This window comes from Erpetoichthys calabaricus, chromosome 12, assembly GCF_900747795.2.
Source record: "Erpetoichthys calabaricus chromosome 12, fErpCal1.3, whole genome shotgun sequence".
NCBI lineage: Eukaryota > Metazoa > Chordata > Cladistia > Polypteriformes > Polypteridae > Erpetoichthys > Erpetoichthys calabaricus.
The window spans coordinates 10,632,099-10,645,902 of record NC_041405.2 but is presented as its reverse complement, the minus strand read 5'-3'; the positions used below and the strand labels follow the sequence as shown (position 1 = coordinate 10,645,902).

At 40.1% G+C, this 13,804-nt stretch overlaps 1 protein-coding gene and 1 pseudogene across 1 annotated transcript; both read right to left on the bottom strand.

Moving 5' to 3' along the window:
- The window catches only part of LOC114661835 (zinc finger protein 91-like), a 54,044-nt pseudogene that overhangs the window by 20,872 nt on the left and 19,368 nt on the right, over window positions 1-13,804 (bottom strand).
- LOC127529790 (ubiquitin-conjugating enzyme E2 K-like) lies at window positions 5,743-7,075 on the bottom strand. The gene has a single exon (XM_051934626.1). The coding sequence runs from the start codon at window positions 6,604-6,606 to the stop codon at window positions 6,004-6,006; it is 603 nt and encodes a 200-aa protein (XP_051790586.1). The 5' UTR covers window positions 6,607-7,075; the 3' UTR covers window positions 5,743-6,003.

Genomic DNA, 13,804 nt, shown 5'->3' with positions numbered 1-13,804 from the left:
GTTTCGAAGAAGGGGGCTGAACACACGCTATGGAGATGCGGTTGCTCCTCCGAAACCCCCTCTTAAACGGTGGTACAATGGGAAACAAATAGTTTATTTACCTCCTCTATGCTTGATTAGTTGGCTTGCTGCCGCTTGTGCCGTGCTGTGTGATCTGCATGTCGTGCAACGCTTCGAATATTTAAAAGCCTGTACAGTAGCTGTCCTCCTTGTCTCGTGGGACGTTAGTGTCTCCGAGAAAATCATGTCTCGACCCAAGATTCTTTTATTATAATAGAGAGATGTACAAATTATTGTGCTCTTGTACAGTACATGCTAAATACATTATTGAAATATTCAGTGTAGGTAGGGAAAAGTCTGCGAACCCCTAGGTTGATGACTTCAACAACAGCCAGTTCACAAGACTGGAGTCCAATCAATAAAGCAAGATGGGAGGTATGGTTTAGAGATACTTTGACCAATAAAAATAAGACTCAAACATTTTCCGTTTGGTATTGACAATAAAGAATCTACTGACGTGAACATGCCTTGCACAAACTCAAATCTGAGAAGAACTATAGTCAGGAATTGTTGGTTTGCATAAAGCTAAAAAGGGTAACAAAGTAATTTTAAAGGTTTTAGATAGCCATCAAATTGTGTATAAATGGAGATGATTTAGCACTGTGGCTGCCCTCACAAGAAGAGGCTCCCACCTATGTGAATTTACCCTTGGATTAATAGATGGATACTTTATCTAATCCTGCCGACTATACCAAATTCTATCTAAATTGATTGAAAGAGAACAGCACAGAATGCTCAGTGAGGTAAACCCTAGAGCACCAGCTAAAGCCTTGAAGGATTTACTAGAACAGGTGAACATCTCTGTTCACAAGTCTACCATAAATGAAAAAAAATTACTTGGACAGGCATGGCATCCTTGGCAGGACATCAAGAAAGCTGCTGCTCTCCAAAGAAAAAAATAATGCATGCCTGATTTGCCAAAGTCCATCGTAACACTCTGCACTGTCATGCAGAAAACATTTTGTGGACTGATGAAACTAAGGATCGTTTTTTTTTTTTTTTTTAGGAGTGGCCCACTCAAAGCACACGACTTCAGTAGAGCTGTTTACACCAGACCTACCAAGAATATGGCTGAGCTGAAACAGTTCTGTAAAGAGGAACGGCCCAGAGATCTTCCTGTACATTATACAGGTCCGATCTGCTGCTCCCAGAAGTGCTTGCTTTGAGGATTGACCACTTATTAATTCCAAGGGCTGACTTACTTTTTCTATATCAGATTGTAAATGTTTGATGGGTGTGTTCAATAAGAACATAAAAGATTATAATCGTGTGTGTTGTTAACTTTAAGATATTGTGTTTGTCTATACCCCCGATTTAGATGATCAGGTAATATGTAATGACCATTTTATACAGAAACCCAGCTCATTCCAAAGAGTTCACATAATTATTCTTGTCACTGTAATAACTGACGATCCAAGGGAAACCACCTTCGATTACCCTCAAATCTATATTACAAATATGCCAGGACTAAAGAAAGATTTCTATACTTATTATATTTTTAGTCATTCCGGTGTACATTTCAGAGGGGTTTGTTGTTTGTCATAATACAGGGCTATTCAAAATGAAACAGCAGTCAGTCATTTTCCAACCTGCTATATCCTAACACAGGGTCACGGGGGTCTGCTGGAGCCAATCCCAGCGAACACAGGGCACAAGGCAGGAACAAATCCCAGGCAGGGTGCCAGCCCACTGCAGGGCACACACATCACGCACTAGGGACAATTTAGGATCGCCAATGCACCTAACCTACATGTCTTTGGACTGTGGGAGGAAACCCGCGCAGACACAGGGAGAACATGCAAACTCCACGCAGGGAGGACCCAGGAAGCAAACCCAGGTCTCCTTACTGCAAGGCAGACTGCGTCACCATGCTGCCCATGAAAGAGCAGATTTAAAGTATTTATTTCAAACCAACTGTATAAGACAGACACACATTCCACAAATCACTGGATAAAGGAAAGTTCAAAGTTAAAAAATTCACCTTCAAGAAGATTCTAATGACTTCATTTTCATGCAAGATGGTGCCCCACCTCATTCCCACTTGGAGGTCCAGTGTTATCTGAACAACACCATTCCAGGACACTGGATTAGAAGAGGTGGACAACAAGATCTTGCTCATCGTCTTTGGCCTTCCCAGGTCTCCAGACCTTAGCAATTGCGATTTTTATCTATGGGGGTACATTAAAGAAACAGAGTGTTTGTTCCACCTATGCCCACTAATCTTCAAGATTTGCGACATCGAATTGAGGAAGCCGTGAATTCTGTAACTTGGGGACCTGTGGACTCGTATGTGGCAAGAAATAGTCTACCGTTTTGATGTTTGTCGCGCTACACATGGTGCTCATGTTGAGTGCATGCAATATCGTGGACCACAGGACCAAACTTTGAGCTTTCCTCTATCCAGTGATTTGCGGAATGGGTTTGTCTTATACAGTTGGTTTGAAATACATTTTTGAAATGTGCTCTTTCATTTTGAATAGCCCTGTGTGATAATATTTATCTTTTCAACTTCTGTAAAGAGCTAAATTTCTCCCTTGGTGCAAATTTTTTGTGTAAATATGTTTTATCTAACTGCCTTACCTCAACCTTTCTTATTTCTGTTTGTCTGTTTTATTTCATTCTGTCTGTTACCTGTTATTGGATGTAACTGAGAAGGCACATTTCATGTTTTCTTGTGTAAACATGACTAAATAAAGAAACCTAAACCTAAAATAATGTTTTTTTTTTTTATCTATGAGGCTGTCCCCTGGGTAAAGGTATATAAATAATACAATAATATTTATCATAATAATCTAATAGTACTATTAAATTATATGTAGAAATACTGGCCATAAAACCACTTGACATATCAATTAGATTCAAATATTTAAAATGCTAACATTCAGTTTCAATGATACCATCTAAAGATTTTATTTTTGTATATAGAAAAATCACAGATTTTCATGTACATTTCAGATGGTAATATTCTTGGGTACCTGCTTATGGGTAGTCCAGGTCGAGTGTAGACAAGTCAGACTTTGTCACAACTGTAAATTCTGGACCACTTCATCAGCATGCATCACCTCACGGTGTTTCTTGTCTTTGGTAAGAGTCCTGGTTTCTGGGGGTTTCTGTCAGATTCCTTTCATCATTAAATTACTGAACTGCAAGGTGGCGGGCCAAACACAACAGTCCAATAATTAAGCAGACAAAAGCAACAGTGACTAAAAATACTGGACGCATTGGCTCATTTATTTTAAAAAAATCAGATAATAGAGGGTGCATTTACTCATTTCATTTTAAAATTTAAGATTTTGTTTTAGAATAACCATGTGTGTCTAATGCAGCCATATATCTATAGGAAAATGCTGATTGGTGGTTGTGGTGGTTAAGGATTTGGACTTCAAACCCTGAGCTTGTGGGTTCAAATCCTTCTACTGACACTGTGTGACCTGCGCATGCTCCGAATGCAAAAAATGAAAGAAGCGAAACCAGTTCTATTCCAGATATTATACGTGTTTCCCTGGGAAAAGGCAGGCAGGGTGGTGCAGTGGTTTTGGACTTCAAACCTTGAGGTTGTGGGTTCAGATCCTACCACTGACACTGTGTGACCCTGGGCAAGTCACTTCACCCACCTGTGCTCCAAACGGAAAGAACAAATGTCACCAGTTGTATCTAAAAAGTCACTTTGGATAAAAGTGTCACCCAAATCTAAATATAAAGACATCCACCAAATAAGATGCCTAAATTTGCTTTGGTGGAAAAAAACAGCTCCTTGTACGATCAGTCCTGTAATAAAATTATCCTAGAAAACCTTTTTGTAAATCAAACCCCAATGTTCCTAAATTCCTTTGTTATCGCTGATGAAACAGAGAATCACAAAAATTGAGTGTTCGCAGGAGCAGACAAGTGCTGCAGTAAATCAAATGGATTAACATTTTTAAATTACACGCCTGGCACAATATGTGTTATTTGACACGAGGATAGCAGGAAAAGTGAAAGCTCAGCGCTGTGCAACGTCCAAAATAAATTTCACAGCAGGAGTGTCTATTTGCAATGCAATTGTCAAAAGTGGAAAAACGATCACTAAATAAATTTGGGGTCTTGTTCAAAAAGTGGACGCCAAAAGCACCTACTATACAAACCCTAAACTTAAGGTTTGTGGGAGTAAGGCCAGGGTCCCTAATCTTAAAATTTTGATTAGGTGCCTAATCTTAAAGTTGAACCGTACTCTAAACTGATGGCGTCCGCTTTTTAAACAATAAATCTGAACAGTAACACTATTCAAAAATAATAATAATAATAATAATAATCTGATGACGGGATTGCCAAAACCAAATAAAATGTTAAAGTGGCACCTAAGGGGAAAAAAAAGAAGCTAACTTAATATTAGGAGTGAAAAAAATCACGTGGACCCAATAAAACTTGCAGGTCAGCTGTCATCATTTCCTAAACATCAGCGCTATTTATTTTAATCAATAATCTGTAAAAATATGAAAACCAGAACCTCCTTAAATTTAAACGAGGTCAGTGTGTTCAGACTTGTTTTGATTTGTCTTTTACGGTGCGTCTGTCAGGTGGTCTGCCTTTTCTTCCCGTATGATTGTCTGTCCTTTGAGTAATATAATAGACTGTCAGTCCATTATTTATTTATCATAGTGGTTTGTATTTACTATAGCATTAGTGAACGGTTATGTTCCCGTACATGTATAAAATGAAAAAAAACAAACATTATCATTATTCTAAAAATTTGGAGACACAAAGTATCACATGCACAGCCGTCATCTGGTCTGATTTACTAGTCTGATACTCCCATTACTGTACCAATATCCAGTTGTCCATCTTTTTTGATTATTTATCATTATCCTTCCTAAACTGTAATAGGTTTTCTCTCCCTGTGGTTATTTTGTCAGTCAGTCTGCACTTTCTAAATTAGGCTCCAAAGGGGCTGCAGGTTTTTGTTTCAGCCGCCTTCTCCGTTAGTAAACTGCTGCTAATTGAACAGATTGCCTTTAGTTATCTTTGATTAAGGTCTCTTATTTTTATTTATTTCTTTTTTTTTTTTTGGAATAATATCTAAACAGAAATGAAATGCAAAGTGAGCCAACACATGGTCAGCTAAAATGGGCAAACTCAAAATGCAACCATGATTTCTTAATTAAAAAGCTGGTTCTTGTTGCTAGTCAAACCAGTTATTTAATTCCATGGCTTGTTGGTGCTCATATTCTGCCAGATCAGACATTTTCTTATCTTTTATTTTCTGACTGCACCATCTTAAAGATCCGAAGACCAAAACAGAAGTTCACCTGAGAAACGCACAGATACAAATCTAAGCAGGTTGGCCCGCTTTGCATACCATTATTGTTTGAATTCTGATTAAGGAAAAACGAACAATTAAGAGTTTGGAGTCTTAAAAGGTAAGTCAGTTAAAATTAGTGTAATAAAGTATTCATTTCATTATCAATAGTAATTGGCGAATAATTAACAGGGTGGAAGGAATGAAAATCTGCAGCCTGTGCAGCCCTCCACGACCGGAGCTGGACACCCCTCTCCTCTCCTTTACATTCTAAGCTAACGGCAGTCTCAGATGACGCAAGACAAGCGGGGTTCGTCTTGCAGGTTCAGCCCAGTCAATATGCTGTCTTGCGTTTCTTTCGAATTTTGATAACCAATTCTCTGTTGCTCACAGAGCCAAATCGATTGTTCTAAAAGGTACTACATTAATGGATCTCCACCGCAACAAAATATTTTCCAACTGCCCGTAAGAAAAACTGAGTCGAACTTTGAGTCCTGCCCGTTAATGCTTTATAGAAGACACCCAGCGCTCACTTCTCAACCGATCGTTTTTACAACAGCACATTTTTTCATATTCGGAAAGACAACAATATTAAATGGGAACAGGACAGCATTTCTAAGGAACCAAAAAAGTGTGGTGCTTGTTGTCCAGTCAAAACGGGTCGCTCCTCAGTTCATTAGAAGCAGCTCGGTGGCCGATTCCACATCCCAGGACTTGGACGAGAGGGCAGCGATGACGGCGTTTCTTTCGAAGCCCATCCCGCAGAGCTTTTCGATGTCCTTGGTGTACTTGGGACTCGACGGGGGTGCACCGGCATACACGTGTGCCCAGAGGCGGGCCGTCTGCTTGAACATCTCCGGGTCCTGCTTCAGCTGATTTGCCACCACCGCATCCTGTGGGTCGTCCGGTTCCGCAGCCGCCAGCAGCGCTTGCAACGATAGCAACACCGTCCGGAGGGTCATGGCGGCTGCCCACTGATCCTTGAGAATATCCAAGCAAATTGCGCCGGTCACCGAGCTGATATTGGGATGCCAAATTTTAGTAATAAACCGAACTTTTGGAGGACTGAACGGATACGGCTCGGGGATTTTGATTTCCAACTGGTACCTCCCTCCTTCGTATGGCGTGTCCGGAGGTCCTGCGATTTCTCCTCTCAGTTCGGTGAAATTTCCGTCCACGAGGTCGACCTTGATTTGGTTTCGGCTTATCTCCTCGCTCTTGAGGACTTCTTTAAATTCACGTTTGATGCGTTGCACTGCTATATTGGCCATTCTGGTCACTCCGACTCCTTTCCGAAAGCTCCGCAGGGGATTCAAAAGCTCAATGTAACAGAAGCAAGGCTGTGCAAACTCCTCGGCTCACAATAACAGATTCACCACTCGGTGGCGGCTTCAAACCTCGCTGTCCGCTTGGGACATTTGAGGAGATTCGCATTCACCTAACGGTCATTCAGAAGAGCAGCAGACATTAGACAGCCGCTGTATTGTTACGCTTTGTTCTTCTATCATCTTTCATGTTGCTATACCCATAATGCCGAGGTGTACATTTGCATAATTTACCATATAGAAATTCCCAGACTCTTCCTCTCATCGCTCCGTGCAGGTCTGTTCTCCAAATGCTCAAAGTAATCGCGTTATTTGGGTCAACGCGCCGCGTGATTGGCGGAAGAAGAAAAGCGACGCACTGCGCCATTCATTTACGACGGGAATTCGGGCGTCTTGTATCAAGCGCACCAGAATTTTCATCTGGCTCTTTTTTTTTTAATTATCAGTTCGAGATTATGCAATTTTCCCCGATATCTGCTGCTTTTCCCCTACGGTCGCAGCAGTTCTCCTCCCAACTCAACACCATGCCCGCACGTGTCTGGATTTAAATAAAGAGAGAAAGCGAGAGGCGAAAGACACTATATAAGATATAGATACGTGGATGTGAAAGGCACTGTAGGAAATATAGATGTGACCGGCGCTATATAAAAGATGGATGGATGTCAACGGTACTATATAACTCTTCTGTACCCCGTTTACATCTTTCTAAGAGATAGATGTGAAAAGGCACTATATAAGAGAGAGATACAGTCTACAACATACAGGTTTATAGAGAGACGTTAAAGGAATTATATAACATATGGGTGTGAAAAGGCACAGTGTGGCGTAGTCTTTAAAACTTTCGATTTCAAACCCTTATGTGCCCTCCTTCACCTGCCTGTGCTCCAGCTGGAACGAACGAAAGAAAATTAACAATTATATCTCGAATGCTGCAAATCGCCTTGGATAAAAGGTGACAGGCATGTAATCAATAACAAGATATGAAAAAAAAGATTTTAAAACATGATCTAAAAAGATGGATAGATGTGTTTTGGTTCGCACGGGAATATTTCTACTTGCATTCATTTTAATTCTGGATCAGCGCACTAACTACTGTACAGATTTCAGCTTAAGTGCGGCAGCTTCTGAAGCACAAGTCTCTTCATTGGCTGTGGCGTTAATCTTCGTCACGTGACCTATAGGTGGGCCTGATCAAACGCGCACTTGTACATAAAAGGTCTGAACCGGGAATTGTCGCCTGTCCAGTCATTTAAATAAAGATTTCAACCCAATTTCCGGACTACTTTTTCCAGTTGTGTTTTGTTTACACAAACAGTATTAATAATAGGGAACTACAACACTTTTATCTTATAAAAAACTGACAATTGTGTTTATTGCATTAAGGTTTTGACCCCCTTTCAAGCCGCCATCATAATGAAAAACTATGTTATTGTGCATATAGTGAATGAACCGCCGTAGAAGCGTATTAGCCAGGTGTAGTTTGTATTCACATTCAGTCAAGACCTAGCTACCTTAGGTGAAGCTGTAAATGTCGTTCTCCAAGCACACATTTACATGGATATACAGCCTCTACATTTTGGGGACATTGTTATACGTTTATTGCAGTTCATGGAATAGAAAAGTTAGGGGTCTTCCTTGTTTCGATTGCATCAAAGTTGGAAGGGCCTCCGCCGTAGTGGCAGAGCCAGGCCTACTGTCAGTTCAGTTTGTATGGTGCTCTTCACTGTTGAAAGGCTCACGGCTATAATATACAAACGTCTGAATCGTCGTGTAACTGCAACAAACATGAACGCACTGTATTCCTTTTACTGAGTAAAACAGAAATAACGAAACCCCTTTTTCGCTGAACCTGTGTAAAATGTCAATGAGAAGGATTCTGTATTAGTAAGTGGGTAATGTTTACTTGTTTTGTTTTTTTATTAATTATGCTACCGATGGCACTAAAACCTATTGTCAACTGTGTTTATTGTGATGAGTACATACTTATATACACTCTTCATGACTTTAGTTCTGATAATATAGTTACTTTGAGTCATTTAAGATTGGTTTTATAAGCATCATTTTATAAAAGCATTAAGGAACAAGGTGATCTCCAAGCCAAGAAGGTACGTATACACAACTTACTTTCTTCGTTTTTCAAGCTCATATTTAGGTTGGATTTGATCTATGGAGTATCATATTCAAACCTTTTTCACTATTACCTAACATGAAATTCAACTAGTGTGCCTACATATAATTAATCTCATTAGCATACCAGTAAAGCATTCCATATCTTGTGTCTATATATTTTTAATCAATACCTGGTTTAAAAGTATACTTAAATAAGCTTAATGGACGTACCTTCCTCCTTCCTGAAGCCTAGTGAGAATCAAATTTGATTTTACTCTACCGACTTTTTACTCAATCCCTTGTTCTATATCACTGTTTCCCAATCTCGGTCCTGGGGACCCCCTGTGGCTGCAGGTTTTTGTTCCCACCAGCTTCTGTTTTTAATTGGACTCCTGGGCTAATTAAGTGATGTGTTATTTCACAAGTTCTGTGTTTTGGGAACAATATATTAATTAGAAAACTAAGTTTGGTAAAATTTTAAATATATATACACACAAGCACACACTAGGACCATTTAGGATCGCCAATGCACCAAACCTGCATGTCTTTGGACTGTGGGAGGAACCCCACGCAGACATGGGGAGAACATGCAAATTCCACGCAGGGAGGACCCGGGGATGCGAACCCAGGTCTCCTTACTGCGAGGCAGCAGCACTACACACTCTGCCCATGAAAGAGCAGATTTAAAATCTTTAGACAGACACACATTCCGTACATCACTGGATAGAGGAAAGTTCAAAGTTTAAAAATTCACCTTCAAGAAGTTTCTAATGACTTCATTTTCATGCAAGATGGTGCCCCGCTTCATTTCCACTTGGAGGTCCAGTGTTACCTGAACGACACCATTCCAGGACGATGGATTAGAAGACGTGGACAACAAGATCTTGCTCATCGTCTATGGCCTTTCCAGGTCTCCAGACCTTAGCACCTGCGATTTGTATCTATGGGGAGAACATGCAAACTCCACGCAGGGAGGACCCAGGAAGCCAACCCAGGTCTCCTCACGGTGAGGCAGCAGCGCTACCACTGCACCACCGTGCCGCCCTTGCTGTAGATTCAATTTTTCTTAATTATTTCAATGGTTCAGAAGTGAGTTATATTTTTCTTGCCTACATTTTCTGCACTATAGCTTTCCGATTCTCAAATAGAATTTGGCTCTTCCAAAAGTCGGAGCCTTAACACTTCACTGTACTGTGTTTCTGTAATAGTTATTTCTTGATAAAGTCAGCTAAATAAGATGCCAGTTATACAATGAGATAAAATAATTACAAATGCTAGTTTTTGTTTTCAGATGAAACATTACACTTGCATGTTTGCGACATAGAGAAGTATTTGATCATGGAAAACTACAATAATTTAGTAAGAAAAAAAAAAAGACCATCCAGGATCAAGGCAAAGCTGTGACCCATCTTGGCAGAAGCCAGTCTTGGATATGTTGTAATGCACACGGCAGCACTAACTCCATGTCGTGTATTTGGGAAGAAGACCTTCATTAAAAACAATGCACACCCCAGGCAGAGGCCGTGATTGACTCCATTACTCTTGAGCTAATGGAGGTGGTAGTGCCAACTGTTACACCAGAATGATGCATTTTGTTTTAGTTTATAGAGATGCATTCCTAACAAAAAATCAATTCTGTTCATTTCTGTGTAAACTGCAACTGCCTCTTTAACACGGCATAGAAACAAACCCAGTTCATCTTTAGCATGCTGCTCACAAAAGCACCATTTAAAATACAGTTCACGTCCATGTTACATTGCATGTGGAAGGTTACTGTTCTAGAATGTTATTCAAGAAAATTTAGTAAGAATTGTACTTTAACGCTGATATTTTTAAAGTGTTCTTTTTTAATTCATGATTCTTGGAGATGCTTTATTCTTAATCGAGGCTCCAATTTCTCCTCCACTGCCTCTTTGATGTACAAATATACAAATTAAAGCCACCATTTTGACTTTAATATTGCCCTCAAAGTACTTTGTAATACTCATACTCTGGAAGACGCAATACAATGACTGTTATAAAGCATACATCATGGATTACAAAAACAAAAATCAAATTACATCAGATTGCACAATGGTGTCCTTTATCGGCGGCTGTGCATGGCACTACAGTCAGAGTACAGAGCATGTATACAAATCAATTAAACATTACAACAAAGTACCAAAGTCAAGTATTATGTTGAAAATCCACATGGATTAAGGTGACATATACAGTCCTTTAAAAAGTGTGCAGCCCCAGCAGGTTCTCTCATTTTATTGATATACAATATTGAATCACAGTGGATTTTTTTGTTCTTTTTTTTTGATACTGATCAACTGAAAAAGACTGTTGAAGCAGAAGTAACCACTACGTCACACTGCAACACAAACGTCATATAACAATAAAATGTGAAAACCACAGTAATTAAAAGTAAAGGTCATCCCAGTAGCAACATCCATCTATGACCGTAAAACCAAGCAAAAGAACTTCTTTTTGATCTGTGGTCCTGCAGAAATATTGATTACTGTGCACGTGATACCTGGAAGATGGGCAAATTACTCAGTCTTGGAGAAGATCAAACCATTCTGCACATTACACTGCATAAAATACATGAAGTTTAGGACATTGTGAGAGCAGGCTGTCCACTGTAGAAGGCAGAAATTCAACTAAAACAGAAAATGAATGGGTGAATGCTATTATGGAAGATAAAGAAATAGTACATGGTGATTGGCAAATCATCATCATCATCATCAGGGACAGAAAACTGTTAAATGGTTAATGCCATAATAAAATGTAAAATACAATCAATTGGCAGCATCTGTGAGCATGTAAAGCATGATAGAAAATGAAGCCTGTTAGTTGGTGTCAAAAACTGTGATTTATAGCCTTTGTGAATGACCAGAGTTGTAAACCGCACATATGCTCGATTTAAAATTTAAACTGTTAAGTCTACATTATAACTTGTGGAATATTTAGCATACATTCTAAGTTATACAGGATGATGAAGAAAACACCTTGGCTGTATTCACCTAATTCATAAAGATATAGAATTTCTTGCATATGGATATAAATAAGTCTACATGTTTCAAAGAGTTTGCCAACGGTCCGTCATAGGAATGCATGAGGCAAACACAAACAGGTCTGCCTCCACACATTGTCTTAAGTCGGTTGCAGTGTGTTGAGTAGTTTACTATTTCTTACCTCGTCTGAAATTTAAAAAAAAAAAACAATAAAACAAACACATTGAAAATGTCTATTTCTTTCTGAGAGATTTAGCAAGATATATATCATTTTTTAAAATTTAGATGTTCTTTTTTATCTCATAAAGCCTGTGAAGCTCCTCCACAGTAACTGAAAAGTCACAAAAGGAAGGGGATGGATTACAACTGCAAATTTAACTTGTAACAGGAAAATCTTAAACTTTTCAACGTGCCTTTTTATTCAAGCGAGTTTTGTCAAAGCTCATTTTGCATTCACAGTATCTTTATACAGATGAACATGGTGATTTGGGCATTCCACACACTGACCTGGAACATAACATGCACACTCCGTGTCCATTTTAATACTTCTTTTGGCACAATTGTTTTTTGCCAGGTGCCATTACAGAAATCACTCTGCTTTCCCTGCGTGTATTCTCTGGTGTTTCCTGAGACGACACCTTTGACCTAAAGCCCTTCCCGCATTCGGGACACCCATATGGCTTCTCTCCTTTGTGAATTCTCTGATGTATTCTCAGTTGGACATCTGATTGAAGCCTTTGCACATTCAGTGCAGCCGTCGACGGGCCGCCTCCCCCGTGTGGGTCCTCTGATGGGTTTTCAGGTGGGCTATCTGAATGAAGCCCTTCCCACATTCTTTACAACTATACGGCCTTTCGTCTGTGTGGATCCTCTGGTGGATCTTCAGGCACTCCAAGGGTCGTAAACGTTCTTCCCACACTGATCACACCATAGGGTCTCTCTCAGTGTGGATCCTCTGGTGTATTCTCAGGTTCGTCATCTGACTGAAGCCCTTCCCACATTCACCTACAGGTATATGGCTTCTCTCCCGTGTGAGTCCGCAGGTGGATCCTCAGGTTGGGCAATCTGCACAAATCCTTTCCCGCATTCTTGCAAGAATAGGGTCTTTCTTCTGCATGAGTCCTTTCATGCATTTTGAACGTCTTGAAGACTGTAAAAGACTTTCCACATTCATTACAACTAAACGGCTTCTCTCCTGTGTGAATGCTCTCATGTTTTTTCAGAAGGATCTTCTGACTGAAGCTTTTCCCACATTCTGAACAACTGTATGGCCTCTCACCGGTGTGGATTCTCTGGTGTATCCTCAGCCGGGCCAACTGTTTGAAGTCTTTCCCACATTCAGCACAACCATAAGGTCTTTCTTTTGCATGCACTTTCTGGTGTACCTTCAGGCTGGTCAAAAAGCTGAAACTTTTCCCGCAGTCACTGCAAGTGTGTCGATTCTCCGCTGTGTGACATTTTTGGTGATATTTAAGGCATTTGACATTATTAAAGTTCTTCCCACATTCAGCACAGCTGTAGACCCTGTCCTCTGTGACGTTTTTCTGGTGTTCTTTCAAGCTGATATTGTGAATAAAGCTTTTCCCACATTCCTGGCAGCCGTAAGGTCTTTCCCCCGTGTGAATGCCTTCGTGTATTTTTAAACTTTTGAAAACGCTGAAGGTTTTTCCGCATTCCGCACAGCAATATGGTTTCTCGCCAGTGTGAGTTCTCTGATGATATATCAGATGGGTCCTTTGATTGAAGCTTTTTCCACAGTCGGCACAAATGTAGGGTCTCTCAAACGTGTGAGTCCGCTGGTGACTTTTTTAGGTGAGTTTTCTGATTGAAACCTTTCCCACAGTCACTGCAATTATAAGGCTTCTCGGATGTGTGTGGTTCTCTGGTGGAATTGTCAGATGTGTCAGCTGAATGAAGCTTTTGTCGCATTCGGCGCAAGTGTACGGCTTCTCGCCCGGAATGACTTCTTAGGTGATTTTTCAGGGAAGTCATATGACTAAAAACACTTCCCACATGTGCTACAACTGTATGGTTTT